General features: G+C 44.5%; 1 protein-coding gene across 14 annotated transcripts in view; it reads right to left on the bottom strand.

Moving 5' to 3' along the window:
- The window catches only part of LOC121553920 (nuclear factor 1 X-type), a 153,935-nt gene that overhangs the window by 85,060 nt on the left and 51,413 nt on the right, over nucleotides 1–17,462 (bottom strand). For all 14 annotated transcript variants that reach the window (XM_045205698.1, XM_045205705.1, XM_045205702.1 and 11 more), the window contains one exon: nucleotides 16,357–16,888. In XM_045205698.1, the coding sequence (XP_045061633.1) occupies nucleotides 16,357–16,888 (532 nt within the window). The remainder of the gene's footprint in view (nucleotides 1–16,356; nucleotides 16,889–17,462) is intronic.

Below are 17,462 nucleotides of genomic sequence, written 5' to 3'. Positions count from 1 at the left end.
TGTGTACGTACGCATGGAGAGATTGTGTGTGTGTGTGTACGTACGCGTGGAGAGATTGTGTGTGTGTGTGTGTGTGTACGTACGCGTGGAGAGATTGTGTGTGTGTTCTAACATATAAAAGTGATTGTGTGAGAGAGAGATAAAGAATATTAGCGTGTGTGTATCTCTCTCATGTGTTTGTGTGTGTTTCTTCTCTGCGTCAATATATATGTGTCTCTCTCTCTTCTCTGCGTCAGTGTGTGTGTGTGTGTGTGTGTGTGTGTGTTTGGGATTAAGAGCTTCACCCCTGGACCTCGAAATTAGATAGGGGATTATAGGGACACATCCGCCACCTGGCATTTTAAACCCAACAACTAAAACAACAACTTTTAATCAACAACAACAGTCACCCAGTCAAGACATGCATCACATACACACAGTCATTCCTACCCAATACCCACTACTGTGTGTGTGTGTGTGTGTGTGTGTGTGTGTGTGTGTGTGTGTGTGTGTGTGTGTGTGTGTGTGTGTGTGTGTGTGTGTGTGTGTGTGTGTGTGTGTGTGTGTGTGTGTGTGTGTGTGTGTGTGTGTGTGTGTGTGTGTGTGTGTGTGTGTGTTACTATCTGATCATCATCACCCTAGTCCATTGATAGGCGCTAGCAGCTAGCATCCTGTTAGCTCTAATGTTACCTCTAACGTAACCGTCTAAACTGTCTGCCCATGGTTTGGACTACAGACTGCAACAGACCGTTGATAGGCCTGCACCACCACTGGAGGGTATAGCTGACAGTGAGACAGGTGATATCTGGTGTAACTGAGGACCCTGCCTTATTGGACCTGTGCTGTGATGACTGAAAACAAACAACCCAATGAACCCAGACACCTCAAACATTACTTAAACGCAAGAGAAGCAGTTGATCAGAGGTGGGAAAAGTCCCCAAATCAAATCAAATCAAATGTATTGGTCACATACACATGGTTAGCAGATGTTTTTGCGAGTGTAGCGAAATGCTTGTGCTTCTAGTTCCGACAGTGCAGTAATATCTAGTAAGTAATATCTAACAGTTCTACAACAAAAACCTAATACACACAACTCTATAAGTAAAGGAATGGAATAAGAATATATAAATATATGGATGAGCAATGTCCTACTTGAGTAAAAGTTGTAATCATTGTAATCATCTTGTACTCTTTTACAATCGCTTTGGAAGGCAATTGATATATCTGGTACTGTAAATAGCTTTAGTTTTATGGTAGGACTGTAGGACTGCTTTAGGTTTAAGACTGACCAGCCCTCCTGAGGTGGCCTTGGCTCTGCCTGCATGGCCCCAACATCATCCAACAGCATGTTCAGTCTGGAAGGGAGATTGGTTGGTCCGTAGGGAGGGTGGATGTGGTCTAGGTTTGTTTGCAGACGACTGCATCGCGCCAGAGAAATAAGGCAACACAAACAAAACAGAACCGGGACAATTCCGCTGCCTGTCATGAAACAGCGTGTGGATGTGAGACGGAAGAGACAGCCGGTTAGCAACCAAACTACACAACACAAACACACAGGGCAGCAAGGGAAATAAATCATGTTATTTTTCATGAACACCTCAAGAATCAAAAACACATGACAATTTCAAAAGTGCCTGTGTGTAGCCAGAAGAGAGAGAGGGAGAGAGAGAGATAGAGAGAGAGAGAGAGAGAGAGAGAGAGAGAGAGAGAGAGAGAGAGAGAGAGAGAGAGAGAGAGAGAGAGAGAGAGAGAGAGAGAGAGAGAGAGAGAGAGAGAGAGAGAGAGAGAGAGTGTGTGTCTCTGGTCAAAATTAGTGCACTATGTAGGGAATAGGGTGGACCAACACTAACTGCCATCACTACTAAAACGATGCCTATACTTAGTGAGTAAGGGCTTACTGAAAGACAGAGTAAGGGCTGCATACTTTCCCCCTTTTATCCTATTTTTTATTAACAAGCAGCGCTGTCCAAAACCCCAGACACAAATCTACCTCAAATAAGGCCCAGATTTATATAAATTAGCCTCATGTTGTTCTGGGAGGGAGGAAGGGAGGGAGGGATTGAGGGAGGGAGGGCAGATAGAGAGAGAGGGAGGGAGGGAGGGAGGGAGGGAGGGAGGGAGGAAGGGAGGGAGAGCGATAGAGAGGAAGGTGGATGAAATAAGATAGCATATCCTTCTCCTGTGTCAAATTGTACTGTACACAGGATTCTCTTGCTACATTGTGACTCCTTCTCAACTTTATTTGTTCTGCAACTTTGGGTCCTGTACTATAGGCTGGCAGAGCAGAAAGCACACACGGGTTCCCGTTATGGATCACTAACACACACACACACACGGGTTCCCGTTATGGATCACTACACACACACACACACACACACACACACACACACACACACACAGGTTCCTGTTATGGATCACACACCATATCTCCTTACACTTCTCAGATGACAGAGCTGCTGTATTCATGCCACAGGGTTTACTAGGAGGGGAAACCACACTGGCTTTGCCCTTACTAACAGTGATAAAAAAGGTTTCTTGGACCAGTTCAAGACGGCTAGCTGAAATAACAGCATATTTGACAGCAGAACTAAAACAATATTAAAGTTGTATTCCTACATCATGAAATAAGCTACTCAGCAGTGTTGTGGAAGCTACCAATTACTTCACACTGGAAGAAGTTAAGCTACACTAAAGCTACCCTTAACAAAAATGTAGTTCACTTAACTAAAGTAGTTAACATCCAAACTACTTTGTGAAAAATTACCATATGTAAATCTGAAATGTCAGACTACAAATTGCAAGAACAGATCCCTTTGGGAATGTGTAATTGAGCCTATTAAACACATCAATGGCAGGTCTGATGCCGAAAAAGAATGGACATTCAGACATATTTTATTTAATTTTTTGCAAAAAGAGTAGTGTTTAATTCTAGTAGTTAGCTACACCACTACATGGCAAAAAAAAAAGTATGAATTACTGAAAACACTACCTACATTTGAATTTAGTTCAACTACCACCAAGCAACTGCTATATGTAGTTAAATGACTTGTTGAACTACATGTACAGTGCCTTCAGGAAGTATTCATACCCCTTGATGTATTCCACATGTTATTGTTACGGCCTGAATTCAGAATGGATTACATTGTAGCTTTTTTGTCACCCATCTACACACAATACCCCATAAAGACAAAGTGAAAACATGTTTTTAGAAATTGTAGCAAAATGTATTGAAAATGAAATACAGAAATATTCACCCCTGAGTCAATACATGTAGAATCACCTTTGGCAGCGATTACAGCTGTGAGTCTTTCTGGGTAAGTCTCTAAGAGCTTTGCACACATGGATTGTACAATATTTACACATTATTCTTTTAAAAATTCTTCAAGCTCTGTCAAGTTGGTTGTTGATCATTGCTAGACAGCCTTGCCATAGATTTTCAAGCCGATTTAAGTCCAAACTGTAACTTGGCCACTCAGGAACATTCATTGTCTTCTCTGTAAGCAATTCCAGTGTATATTTGGCCTTGTGTTTTAGGTTATTGTCCTGCTGAAAGGTGAATTTGTCTCCCAGTGTCTGTTGGAAAGCAGACTGAACCAGGTTTTCCTCTAGGATTTTGCCTGTGCTTAGCTCTATTCCGTTTCTTTTTATCCTAAAAAACTCCCTAGTCCTTGCCGATGACAAGCATACCCATAACATGATGCAGCCACCACCATGCTTGAAAATATGGAGAGTGGTACTCAGTGTCGTGTTGGATCTGCCCCAAACATAACGCTTTGCATTCAGGACATAAAGTTAATTTCTTTGCCACATTTTTTGCAGTTTTACTTTAGTGCCTCATTACAAACAGGATGCATGTTTTAGAATATTTGTTTTCTGTACATGCTTCCTTCTTTTCACTCTGTCATTTAGGTTAGTATTGTGGAGTAACTACAATGTTGTTGATCCATCCTCAGTTTTCTCCTATCACAGCCATTAAACTCTGTAACTGTTTTAAAATCACCCTTACCCCACCCAACCCAAAGAGAATAAAAAATAATAAAAAAATTGGTATATTGGTTGTCCCACTGGCTATCATAAGGTGAATGCACCAATTTGTATGTCGCTCTGGATAAGAGCGTCTGCTAAATGACGAAAATGTAAAATGTAAAATGAAATCCCTGAGCGGTTTCCTTCCTTTCAGGCAACTGAGTTAGGAAGGACACCTGTATCTATGTAGTGACTGGGTGTATTGATACACCATCCAATGTGTCATTAATAACTTCACCATGTTCAATGTCTGCTTTTTATTTATTTACCCATCTACCAATAGGTGCCCTTCTTTGCAAGGCAATAGAAACACTCCCTGGTCTTTGTGGTTGAATCTGTGTTTGAAATTCACTGCTCGACTGAGGGACCTTACAGATAATTGTATGTGTGGGGTACAGAGATGAGGAAGTCATTCAAAAATCATGTTAAACTATTATTGCACACATGCAACTTATCATGTGACTTGTTAAGCAAATGTTTACTCCTGAACTTATTTAGGCTTGCCATAACGAAGGGGTTGAATACTTATTGACTGAAGACATTTCAGCTTTTCATTATTTTTTTTATTTTTTTTATGTTTCAAAACATAATTCCACTTTGACATTATGGTGTATAGTGTGTAGGCCAGTGACACAAAATCTCAATTTAATACATTTTAAATTCAGGGTGTGGAAAAAGTCAAGGTGTGGGAATACTTTCTGAAGGCACTGTAGTTCACTACTCAGGTCATAGTTTCTTCCCTTAAAACTCCCTTCTGTCTGTTCAACTTCTGACAGACTAGAAAGTCTTTGACGGACTAGAAAGTTTTGTGACAGACTTTGGTCAGGAACCAGTGTTTTGGCAGGGCCCAGCACTACCCCTCTGTGGTAGCAGGGAGTCCCAGCTGGAGAGGGGTTCGGCTGGGGAGCCGCGCCACATGGGGTCCACTGTCCTGTCCCGGGCCTACCCTGGGACTCAGGCCTCAGCTGTGTGTGTGCGCGTGTGTGTGTGTGTGTGTGTCCGACCTGTGTATGTGTGTGTGGATGTGTGTGTTCATGTGTGTACTGCGTGTGTGCATTCATGTGTGTACTGTGTGTGTCTGTGTGTGTGTGTGTGTGTGTGTGTGTGTGTGTGCACCAGGTGCCGACTGGGGATCAGGTGGCCAATGTGTGGGATTGTAGAAACAGTCTGGGGAGAGTGTGACGGGAGAATGTCACACACACACATTTCCTCCCTCCTTCCAACACACTCCCTCTATCACACTAACATGTGCATCACATTCAATGTGAGGGTTTTGGGAAGGCAGAAATGAACCCAGCTGATTCGCTCTAACAGAGAGAAGTTGCCTAAGGGAGATGCTAGCTAGCATTGTATGGAATACTAACCTCCACTTGCGCATAGAGTATTACTGTGGTACAATCACCCTCTAGGGACATTTACCATCTATGGGGATTGTCCACACTCATGCCCCGGTTTCTTGACCTGGTCGTGCAAAGAACAACAGTTACATCAATGAGCTTTAATTAAACCAATACAATTGAGTAGCTTATACAAGCCAAATTAAGAGACTAATGCTACTAGTGCTTAGAAACTGTATCCATACAAATGCTATGCAGATCATTATGGCTCCTGCTTCAGATCAACATGCGTGCAACTGAATATTTATATGTGACAGAGAGGCGAGCCACAGCACAGTTTAGAATTGTATAGGCTCATATATTATACATTGTGTGTGTGTGTGTGTGTGTGTGTGTGTGTGTGTGTGTGTGTGTGTGTGTGTGTGTGTGGTTTGGGAGGAAGGCAGCACTAACTGGGCACAGTGCCATGGCCACATCAATATGCGCGCTGGTGAAATGTTTTCCCATGCTACACAGCAGACCCCACTGTAGTAGGCTATGGATGCGTCCCAAATGGCACCCTGTTCCCTATATAGTGCACTACTCAAAAGTAGTGCATTAAATAGGGAACAGGGTGCCACTTTAGACACAGAATATTTCACCGGATATGGAGGTTGGAGATGGAGGACAGTTCTCATAGCAGGGTTAACCTAGCTTAGCAGCCACACCGAGGTCCCTGCCAGACCAGACCAGCGCTGACGACCCGCCCCAGCAACACCCCGGTGGCACCGCGGGCATGCCAGCCAGTCACCACCGCTGCCCTGGATACCATCCAGCCAAGGTATTCTGGGAGCCCACGGTTGCCATGGAGGCAGCCAAATTGGGGTCCAATAAACGTGAGGAACAGACTGTCAGGGGGGGTGGGGGTGGACACGTTGCGGTGGCGAGACAGAGGAGAGGGGGCGGACACGTTAGGGTGGCAAGACAGAGGAGAGGGGGGTAGAGGGGGGTTAGGTGCCATGGCAACCTAGATCATATTGTGGTTCGGATCTGATGCACATACTGCATATTTATTTATTTAATGACTGTTGGTTGAACTAAAAAGATTAAATAGAGCCTAATTGACCGTGTTTAACCAGTGTTTAAGAAGTAGAAGACGAGTCAGAAATAAACTGTTAAAAGCCTCTCTATCTTGGTGTTTCTGTCTCTTTGTGCAGTAGTTGCTAACTGCTTTGGAACCCCATTGACTAATCTATTTATCCCATCTATCTGTCCCCTTCCTAATTAAAAACTTTACACTGTGGAAACGCGCAAAAGGACGCATTAGCACCTAGTTTACACCCTGGTCCCTTGGCTCACAGTTCCCGGCATACAGCGACACACACACAACTCACACACACTCAGACTTCAACGCAGGGTGAGTGTCGCACCACTTCACCGTGTTGTCCCTGAGGCCCCAGAGTTCCACTGGCAGTAACCCTGTCTCACTATCAAACTACTGAAAGGACTATCATATAACAAAAAGAGTAACACCAACACCTTGCTTAGAAAAAACCTCCCCGAAAATACACACTTTAACAGTTACATCAGCTACTCCCCCCCAGTCTGCCTTACAACTAGGCCTACAACACTGCCAAAATTACCCCCCCCCACACACCACCCCCTACCAGACAAAACATATACCATATCCAACAAACAATCCCTCCTTAAAACCATCCCACCTGCTCTACCCACTGCCACACACACCCCACCAACCCACACACACACCAAAAAAACATACACCCTACTCACCCCCTATACACACACACACAACCTGACTCCCTACCCACCACACACACCACCACCAACAACACCACCCCCACAAACACACCCCTCCATCCCCAGTGTAAAACTCATCCTGTTATCTAAAACAAGTGTTGTCCCCTCCACCCTGCATGGTGTCAGCGGCGTCCTTTCTCTCCCCTCAGAGAAAAGAGCGTCTCTCCTGTTCATCATGAATGGAGCCTTTTGATGAGCCGAGAGCCTTGTTTCCTTCATAATCATGTATCTACCACCGTCCACTGGCCAGGTTGTGGTGTGTATAATCCCCATTGAGGTTGAGGGACAGTGGAAGACACACAGAGTGCGATGCACACCACCACGTACACATACTCACGAGCATGCACATTTATGCACACACACACACAACCGACCCACCCCATCCCATGTCGTTCCCTATCCCGTTTCATCCCTCTTTATATCCTGTTTCATCCCTCTTTCTATCCTATTCCATCCCCCTTTCTTCTCCTCTGTCTAGTGTCCTAGATCTGTGTCCAAACTGATTTGAGGCTTACTCTCTTCCACAGACGTACGCCAAATTATGATTCTCTGCATTTTGCTCTGTTGTGGTTCTTTGCTTTTTAGCCCTAGCTAGCTACCGCCCCCACCCTCTCACTCGTCTCGGCTCAAAACCTCTCTCCTTCTCACGGTGTAACCAACACCAAACGATGCCCTTATCAAGGTTGTCTTCTAAAGTGGATACTGAGAAGGAAGCAAAAGGGACAAGGAGAGAAAATGGCTCCTTGGAGAAAGAGAGATAGATTGAGAGAGAGAAATATACAATTACAGTGGTAATGATACCTGACTATCAGCCAAATCACTATGATACATCATTTATGGTATTTAAATGTAATATAATAACTAGGCCTTTGTTAAAATTCTAAACAATATGAAAGGTTAAAACAGTATTTGCTAATTATGGGAATTCAAATATTTTCACTAATTAACACCCCTCCTTTTCTATAATAACACACCTTGATTGAATGAACAGCTTCCACAGAATATATGAAGGTCAGAGAATGTATCAAAACAAAGGAAAACTAATGACAGTAAAAGCTCCCTATTAACAACAGCAAATTAAAGATGTATAATAAAACCATATTTTCTTTGAGGATTTTTTTAACCAACATTTTTTCATTACCAAAATTGTTGTTGTTCAGATGTTTTTTTTGTTGCAACTGACAAACAGTTGAGTCGGTCCATGGTGCTAATGAGCCTTTGAGAGGGCATTCATCTGAACCGCAAGGAAGAATATAAACAAAAGGGGGACAACATAAAGAAACGAAAGAAAGAAAAGAAAGAGAGAGAGGATCAGAAGGACGGAGGTTGGCAAGGATAGTGTGTGAACATTTGGCATCTTTCACAGAGAGCAGCTAAGCTACATGGTGCCAAAAACCAACCGCCGCCGACGACACTACTAGTATTCCTCTCAGTTCTCACCACTAGCCATCGTCCCAGTCCTCCCTCCCTGAATCAGGCCTACACTCATTACGAGTCTTCATTCTTTTCTCCCCAAATATAAAGCTCATCTTTTCTTTAGTTCTCTCTCTTTTCGTTCAGTAAAAACTGGAGCCCGACCGGTATGTTTTTTTCCCGGGTCCGATACCGATTCAGATTTTTTTGGTGGACAAAACTTACCGATACTGATATAGCTGCCGATATACTGTTTTATAGTGGGGAAATTTAAAAGTTCTCATAAATTGCCATCCAAAAGAGCAATTATCCAAGAAATATACTTCAAATGTTGATTTCTAACATTGTGACAATAATGACACATCATGAGAATGCCGGCAAGTGTTCAGATGAGCATTAGATTCCCTTTTCTTAATCATACTTATTGAATATCGATTATCGGTGGAATTATCGGCCGATATCGATATATCGGCAAAAGGCCCTTATCGGCCGATAATATTAGTGAAACGATATATCGTCTGGGCTCTAAAAACATAATATATTCTATTGTTTTTCTAATATGCAACAAAATAAAATTCTGATAATATCCACTGTGGATCTGATTCTGTATTGTGTAGTATTATCATTGAAAACCTAATGTTATAATAGCTAGCAATGTTAGCTTTAGCCAAGCTGTGTGAGTAGCTAGCTAAGTGGCAGTATTGGGGAACGGGAGACTGCCATAGATGAACCCACCGAATAGGCCATGTTCCCTGGCTTAACACGCTCAACATGCTCCCTGGCTGGGACTGGGCCTGGACTAGCCTGGAGCTCTGCTCTCCACTCTCCACTCAGTTAGTATCCCTCCATTCCCTCCTTCTGTCTCAGAGGTCAGGGGAACCCTCCTGTGAGGGTATATGGTTTTGGGGACTGGACACATTTCATGCTTGGCTCTGGTACAAAAGCCTGAAAAGAGACCAGGCACAGTGAAGACACATTATTAATACAGACCAACGATACCACCCTCTCACTCTGTTTTTTTATTCTCTCTCTCTCTTTCTCTCTTTCTTTCTTTCAATTACCTCTTTATTTTCTCTCTCGCATTCTTTTATTTTTCTCTTTCTCATTGTTTTAACTGCTCTTTCATAATCTCAATTAGGAACCTATTTTTTTCTCTTGATCCTTTTCTCTTTTTCTCTCGTTCTCTTACTCAATATTTTTCCAAATAAAACCCAGAAGGGCCTAGTCAGCTGAAGAAAATAATGCTTAGGTAAGTAGCAAGCCTACTACACCCATTTTAATTTAACAACCGTTAATTTGTTCAAACCTAATAGTGTTCACCTAAAAATGCCTGACCAGTCGCTATCAGCCAGTAACTACAATACTGTACAAACACACCTGCTGTTTCTGGGAACGATAGAGCCACATTCATAGTAATTATATTGCAAATGGACTAACTCTCATTATTTCTATAGTACATAACCTGATAAATGAATATATTCATAAAGTGAAAATATCCATGAATTTAAAGTGAATGTACTGCATCTAAGTCTATTTATAGTTTTAAAATGTGGGAAATCTTAAATCCAGCTCCCCTTCCCAGAAAAAGTAGATTTATGTAACCTCAACGTTGAGGAAATATAAATTACAATACTAACAAGGTAAGCAACTGTATCCATAACTCACAACGATACATGTTTTATTAGACTGTGAATAACACACCAATGAAAAGGTAAGTGGGTATTTAGTAATGTAGAAAACATGTGCAGCCATTTATTCTCAGACACGGACTGAAAGAAGATCAGTCTTTTCCTTTGTGAATTTTTAGAACATTCTGGGGCCAAAAAAGCTATTGGTCCGCCGTTGATTCTGAACGGATTAACAGGGATAGTGGTTTTCAAAACGAATTTTATCCAAGGAATAAAGGCGGCTGTTCTGTTTTATTTTTTCAAAACAAATGCCCTTTTCAATTTCTCTAAACACTCTAAATTTCTTTGGACTTCAGAGTCTTGTGAGAGAGAGAGAGAGAGAGAGAGAGAGAGAGAGAGAGAGAGAGAGAGAGAGAGAGAGGAGAGAGAGGAGAGAGAGGAGAGAGAGGAGAGAGAGGAGAGAGGAGAGAGAGGAGAGAGGAGAGAGTAGAGAGAGGATAGAGGAGAGAGGAGAGAGGAGAGAGAGGAGAGAGAGGAGAGAGGGGAGAGAGGAGAGAGGGGAGAGAGGAGAGAGGAGAGAGGAGAGAGAGGAGAGAGAGGAGAGAGGAGAGAGGAGAGAGAGAAAGGGAGCGTGATGGGAGCGTAATTAAATAGAAAGGAGATAAGAACAGAGAAACGGCCAAACTGGTTAAAAAACGGCTTCGTTTGTCTCTCAGTTCCGTCACGATTCCGGAATAATCTGTTTACCAGCCAGACATCTCCAACACTCCAACTCCTCACTCACACACTCCAACTCCATCACACAAAGGACGGGGAAGCGGGTATCTAGATAGACAGAGATGCTTTTTTTCCTCCGATCCGGACAAAGAGAAGGAGGCTTATGATCGTTATGTAAAACCCAAATTCTGTTTCTAGGACAAAGAGAAGCCGTGAAGGGAACCGCATCACAACCTAGCTACCAGTCAAAGCAATAACAACTTTATTTTATACTGGTCAGTCATTTAACAGGGGAGACCAACCAAAATCCAATGTTAACGGAACACCAAAATACAACTCAAAGGAACACCAAAACCCAACGTTAACAGAACAACAAAAGCCAACGTTATTGGGACACGAAAACACAACGTTGACTTTGAGTCAAAAGCAAACGTTGACGCAACACTGCGTCATTCCTAATCTCTGTCTGGAGTCTCTGTAATAATGTCCTGTTGGATTAATGGAGTCCGTGTTCCTGCTGACCATGTTGGCCTGGTTTATGTCTGTCACACTCAGCCCAGCAAGGGTGTGTGTGTCTTAACGACGGCGGCTTTTGGCTGGCCCGGTTCTGTTAGCGGCGCTCCAGAAACACAGACAGACTATATTCCAAAGATGAGAACACTCTCTGTTAAATAGCGAGGTGTCTTCCTCTCTTAACCCTCCTCTGCTCGGACTCTGTTTCGTATTGGTGTTGTTGTGACAGCCTGTCCCTACTGTTCTGCAGACGTCCCTCTATTCGTCCTGCATGTCCAGCTGAAGACAACACAGGGCCTCAGTCAGTGAGACGCTCCTTGCCAAACCAGCTCTGCATGGGAAGACTGCTTCTACTGGGCCACTGAACACAATAGATCTCCTCAACGGCAACGAGAGTGTCTCACTCTATCCTCCCTTCTCCCTTCTTTTTTCCCTTCAAGCCTCTTATTTTTTACGTCATGAAACACCAATAAAACCCGACGGTACTTAGCATACTTCACCAATACCGACATAAACACTTGCCCCTCCTGATGATGTCATTCATACGAGACGCGTCGGTTTGGTCAGGGATCCAGGAAGTAATTAACAACAGATTATCTTCATGGGAAAAATAACAAGGAGAACGGAGAACTGGCGGGAACCGAACGGAACCGCAGGAACCTGGTGAATCAATCAACTGGCTGGGTTGGGTTTTGGACCTCGTCAAAACTTGAACACGTCCAGGATCGTTCATCAAGTCTAGCCACAGAACTGAGCTGTCAGGAAGAGCAGATACACACATAACACACACAGACACACAGATGAACACACTTTTCCCATCTCAGAAACACAAACTTTTTCCTTCATGAATCAAACATTTTGAGCGTTTGGGCGTTTCTGAGACCAAATACCGCTTTTTATTTGAGAATCGTTCCTGTGGTCAGTTTTAGGAACGGAGGGAGAGAGCGAGGGATCAGCGCAGGGAGGGAGAGTCCCAGACTTTCTGGGGTTCTCTCACACTGCCGTCCAAGGCATTACTACTACGATCCTGGACGGGACAGAGTGATGTCTGATGTCTGGCACAAGACAACACACACTTTTCCCGTCCAATGCATTACTACTATCTGTACGGAGCGCTGTCTGCTGCCTGGCACCATGAGGCTCACACACACACACACACACACACACACACACACACACACACACACACAGGGAGAGGTCATGGCAAAGAAAATGGCAACGCTTTTACTTTTCACACCTCCTTCAGAGTGACTTCAAATTTAATGTGGTGCTGCACTTTGAATTGGAAACACATTGGAAAAATATTTTCATAATCATATTTATAGTGGGAGAAAAAGATAGAGATATGGTTCCAAAATATGATTAATACTCTAAAGAGAATACACACTGGAACTGACACACGTTCTTCTTGAATAAAAGGTATTTTCCAACCGCATATGAATCAGTCTTGAAGAGACATTTTAAATTCAAACAGATCAACCTTGAAAAACATCTAGGTTACATGATGAGGTGTGTGTGTGTGTGTGTGTGTGTGTGTGTGTGTGTGTGTGTGTGTCTGTATGAACAAGTGGCACAGACAGGGTGCAGCGTTGGCAGACCTTTAGCACTTCCGGGGCAAGCGATCGCTATTGCCTGATACGCTCACTAATAAAATGCTAAACACAATGTACCTCAGACAGCACCTTGACCCTTGTCTGCAGTACACTACGCTCCTCTGTTCTCTCCTCCGACCATGTCAATTGCATTGCTTGAAGCGGATGTTTATCTGTCTGATTTTTGGTTGGTTCTATGGCAGCTGTTTGAAATGCAGAGAGAAGGTGGCTTTATTGTGATGCTAGTGAAAAGGGAGCGTTGGTTTGTTTTTCTATACAGTCAGTGTTGAGCTGGCTGGCTGTGCTGGGAGAAACCAGGGAGAACACTCGACAAGGGGATGCAGCTCAGAGCAGAGTTTCACCGTGGTAGCTTTTTCCGCCCTTGTTTCTTTCTTTCTGCCGTAAACAAAACACAAGACGTTGTTGTCGACGTCTTCCCACACCAACGGGGCTGTGGCTCGATCTGGCTGCCAACCCAGAACAGAACAATCAGAGAACGCAAGCCCGCTTCTCTCGCCCGCCTTTTCTCTCTGTCTCTCTATCTCTCTACTGACGTAAACAAAGGGAGATCGGGGGAAGCAGGCTACCTCTGTGAGAGAAGAGGACAATGAGGGCGACGTTTAAGGAGCCAAAACAAAGTGTTTGGGTGAGAGAGGAAGAGAGACGTACAGGCTTAAAGACTGACGGAATGCCAAGCTGACAATAAACAAGCAAATAAGCATGTCTCCTCATTCAGGGTACAAAAACACAGACACACACTGTCACACAAAACACACTCAATACCCACACAGAGTACCTACAGTACAGTACTCAAGGTAAGGTAAGTGTCGACCAGAAAGTAGCCAAACTAACATACACACACACACTCTCCTCAAACGACCACAGCAACTACAGTTAAGTACATTCAATGTAATTGTAGTAGAGGATAAACTGCCTACTGCAGTAACTATAGTACAGCTTATTCACCAGTCAATTAAAGGTAAATGTAGAGGAGAACCTAACTAGGTAGGCCCCAGCCTCAGCCCACAGGGCAGATTGGCACGAGTCGCCCCCCTATAATATCCCAGTATCCCTGTAGTCTCTCACAGTCACACCAGGAGCGCAGGCCTGAGCCCGTACAGGCCCTTTGGAGGTAGATAAAGCACCGGGGCAACACTGGATTAGCCAGATAAGATAAGCGCACACTGCAGAGTCACATTATGCACGGGCACTGGGCTGGGCAGCCCCGAGCCGTTTAATGCAAACAGAGCCAGTCAGCTAGAGGGGAAATGTGTGTGTGTCCACACTGTACCGATGACCGCATAACGACGAGAGGAAATGGACCAAAACTTGGATAGAATAACACCAGATATGGTGCTGTAAATTCACTAATAGCATGTCTGTATCACAAATGTATTTCCGATAATAGTCTGTGAAACATTACTAATTGTAAAAACAAAAATGCTGTAGTGAAATTATATTAGTCTACTCTCCCAACAGAAACAAGATATCAACTCTACATTATTAATTGATAAATACAACTTTTGTATCTCTAATAAAATAGTCATTAAAAAGCAACAATCAAGCCTTTTAAAATATATTTGAAATTACAGACAATAAAATCAAAATTATAAAACATATATACAGAATGGCATCCTCTTTTATTCCCACACAACATAGTCCCCTACTACCTAGTGGATGTACTGTAGCTAGCTACATACAGAGGCAATCAGAGTGAGAGACTGCCAGTCCAGTGTTTGGCTGGGGTAGTTAGAGATGGTGTTTGGCCCAGGCCGAGGAGTGTGTATGCCCGGCTGAGGAGTGTGTTTGGCCCAGGCCGAGGAGTGTGTGTTCGCTGCCTCGACGGAGAAAGAGTTTGGCTACTTGTGTGTGTCTGCATCTGTGGATGTGGATTGCGGGCAGCGTTGAGTTGTGTGTGTGTCAAAGTGTGTGTCCACACACAATGTTAGTTAGCTACTAGAGTGTGTGTGCAGTCAATTAATGACAGGGGGTAGTGTGTAGTGGAGTTTTTGGCTGTGTGTGTGTGTGTGTGGCGGCCGCGACAGTGTTTGGCCGTGTGTGAGGAAGCTATGATAGAGACAGTGTTTTGGCCGTGTGTGTGTGCGAATGTGGTTGGACAAATAAGACAATGTTTGTGTGTGTGTGTGTGTGTGTGTGTGTGTGTGTGTGTGTGTGTGTGTGTGTGTGTGTGTGTGTGTGTGTGTGTGTGTGTGTGTGTGTATGCACGATGGTGGCTGAGATACAACAATGTTTGGCTGTATTCAACGCCATCTCAGTTGGTCTTTGGCCGTGTGTCTGTGTGTCTGTGTTTCGTGGCTCTAACAGTAGTGTGTGTGTGTGTGTGTGTGTGTGTGTGTGTGTGTGTGTGTGTGTGTGTGTGCGCGACAGCGACTGATACTATGTTTGGCTGTATGTACGAGTGTGTGTGCAACGGTGGCTGAACCGGTGTGTGCGGTCTAGACTATGTTTGGCTTTGTGTGTGTGCAGCATTGACTGTGTGTGTATCTATACGGCGGTGGTGGCGGTGGCTGAGACGGTGTTTGGCAGCCAGGCTCGGCGTGGTGCTGGCGCTCATCGGGCAGACGGAGAAGATGAGGAGGCCTGAGAGGACACCCACACACCGCTCACAACATCCTGGTCCCAGGCCAACCCCAGAGAATCCCAGCAGCAACCAACGGGCCTTCCCAAATACACACACACACACCCTGTCGTAAACACACCCTTTCACTCACATGCACACAATCCCTGTCTCATAAACGCAAAATACATGCTCATATACACACTAGCAAAATAGCTCAGTGTCTCACACACAGAAACACATACTCCCTCTCCAGTGGATGCTGACTAAATTGCTCTTTCAAACACACTAAATTACACACACTCCCATCATTCTCTTTCACATTGCCACTGGAATCTACATTATTAAATTGCATTCAGGTGAAATCAAATTAAATTATAATGTAATGTGTTGGGCTTTATATTTCGTTATTTGTTTATAATCTCTATTAAATCCCCTCTATTTGTACAACACAAATACATTTGCAATTAAGAAGGAACAACTGGTTTAAATAAACATGAGAAAATGACAGCTGTGTGTTTTTCTGTCAGACTGTATGTATGAGAGAGAGAGACAGAGAGAGAGAGAGAGAAATAGAGAGACAGAGAGAGAGAGAGAGAGAGAGAGAGAAAGAGAAAGAGAAAGAGAAAGAGAAAGAGAGCGAGAGAGCGAGAGAGCGAGAGAGCGAGAGAGAGAGAGAGAGAGAGAGCGAGAGAGAGAGAGAGAGAGAGAGAAAGAAAATGTGTGTGTGTGTGTGCGCGCGTTTGTGTATCCACTAACAAACACAGATCACTGACCTGGTGCCTGGACAAAGTAGGCCAGGTAGAGATCCAGCTCTTTGACGGAGACCCCGATGTGATGCGGCTGGACACACAGGCCGTGATTGGAGCACTGGGGCGACTTGGCCAGCCGCTCTCCGTCCGTACTCTCCAGGGGGCTTCCCTTGAATAGGATGACCATCACCAGGTCCAGCCTCCACACCTTGTCAGCCTGGCGGAGACAGTCGATCCTCCTGATCTTGCCCTTCTGGTCGGGGTTGGAGAGCACGCAGCAGGGGGCTTTCTTCCCTGTGATGGTGAGGACAAAGTCCTCCCGGAACTCTGGCCGGATGTCCTTGCGGAGCTTGGCAAGGAGTCTCGACGCCCATTTCTGTTTGATCTCAGATTTTTCTCCCAGCAGTTCGTCTTTGACTGCGCGCTCTTCCTCCTTGGACATCTTCTTCTCGTGCTTCTTGAAGTACTTGCGCTTGCGGGCCTGCAGGTTGAACCATGTGTAGGAGAATGCTCGGACGTGGGGCAGCAGGGCCTCGATGAACGGGTGGAATTCATCCTGGTGGTGGTGGGGGGGGTGGAAACAGGGGGAGGAGGAGGGGGAGAAATTAGGGGGGGAGGAGAAGGAGGGGGAGAGGGGGAGCGGGGGAGAGGGGAAGAGAGAGGAGAGGCAGTTAGCACCGGCGCGCAGCATTGAGGAGCAGCAGCTCCCGCTTTGTGGGAGCGGAGGGAGAGAATGAACGAGAGAGAGGTGCTGGGAGAGAGAGAGCGAGAGAGAGAGAGAGAGAGAGACAGAGAGAGAGAGAAAGAGTGAGAGAGAGAGAGAGAGAGAAAGAGAGAGCAGAGAGAGAGAGAGAGAGAGAGAGAGAGAGAGAGAGAGAGAGAGAGAGAGAGAGAGAGAGAGAGAGAGAGAGAGAGAGAGAGAGAGAGAGAGAGAGAGAGAGAGAGAGAGAGAGAGAGAGAGAGAGAGAGAGAGAGGAATCAGACGCACACAGGCTACACACACAATATTATCTACCAGTAATATATAATAATAATAATAAATTGTTGACAATATTTTGATTTGCTGAATTTCATGCCATTCGCCAACATTCATTAACGCGCACATAACAGGCATTTAATTGTGTAGAGTA

The sequence above is a fragment of the Coregonus clupeaformis genome, chromosome 20 (genome assembly GCF_020615455.1).
Source record: "Coregonus clupeaformis isolate EN_2021a chromosome 20, ASM2061545v1, whole genome shotgun sequence".
Lineage (NCBI taxonomy): Eukaryota > Metazoa > Chordata > Actinopteri > Salmoniformes > Salmonidae > Coregonus > Coregonus clupeaformis.
Note: the sequence above shows the minus strand (reverse complement) of the source record. Positions and strands in the feature narration are given on the sequence as shown.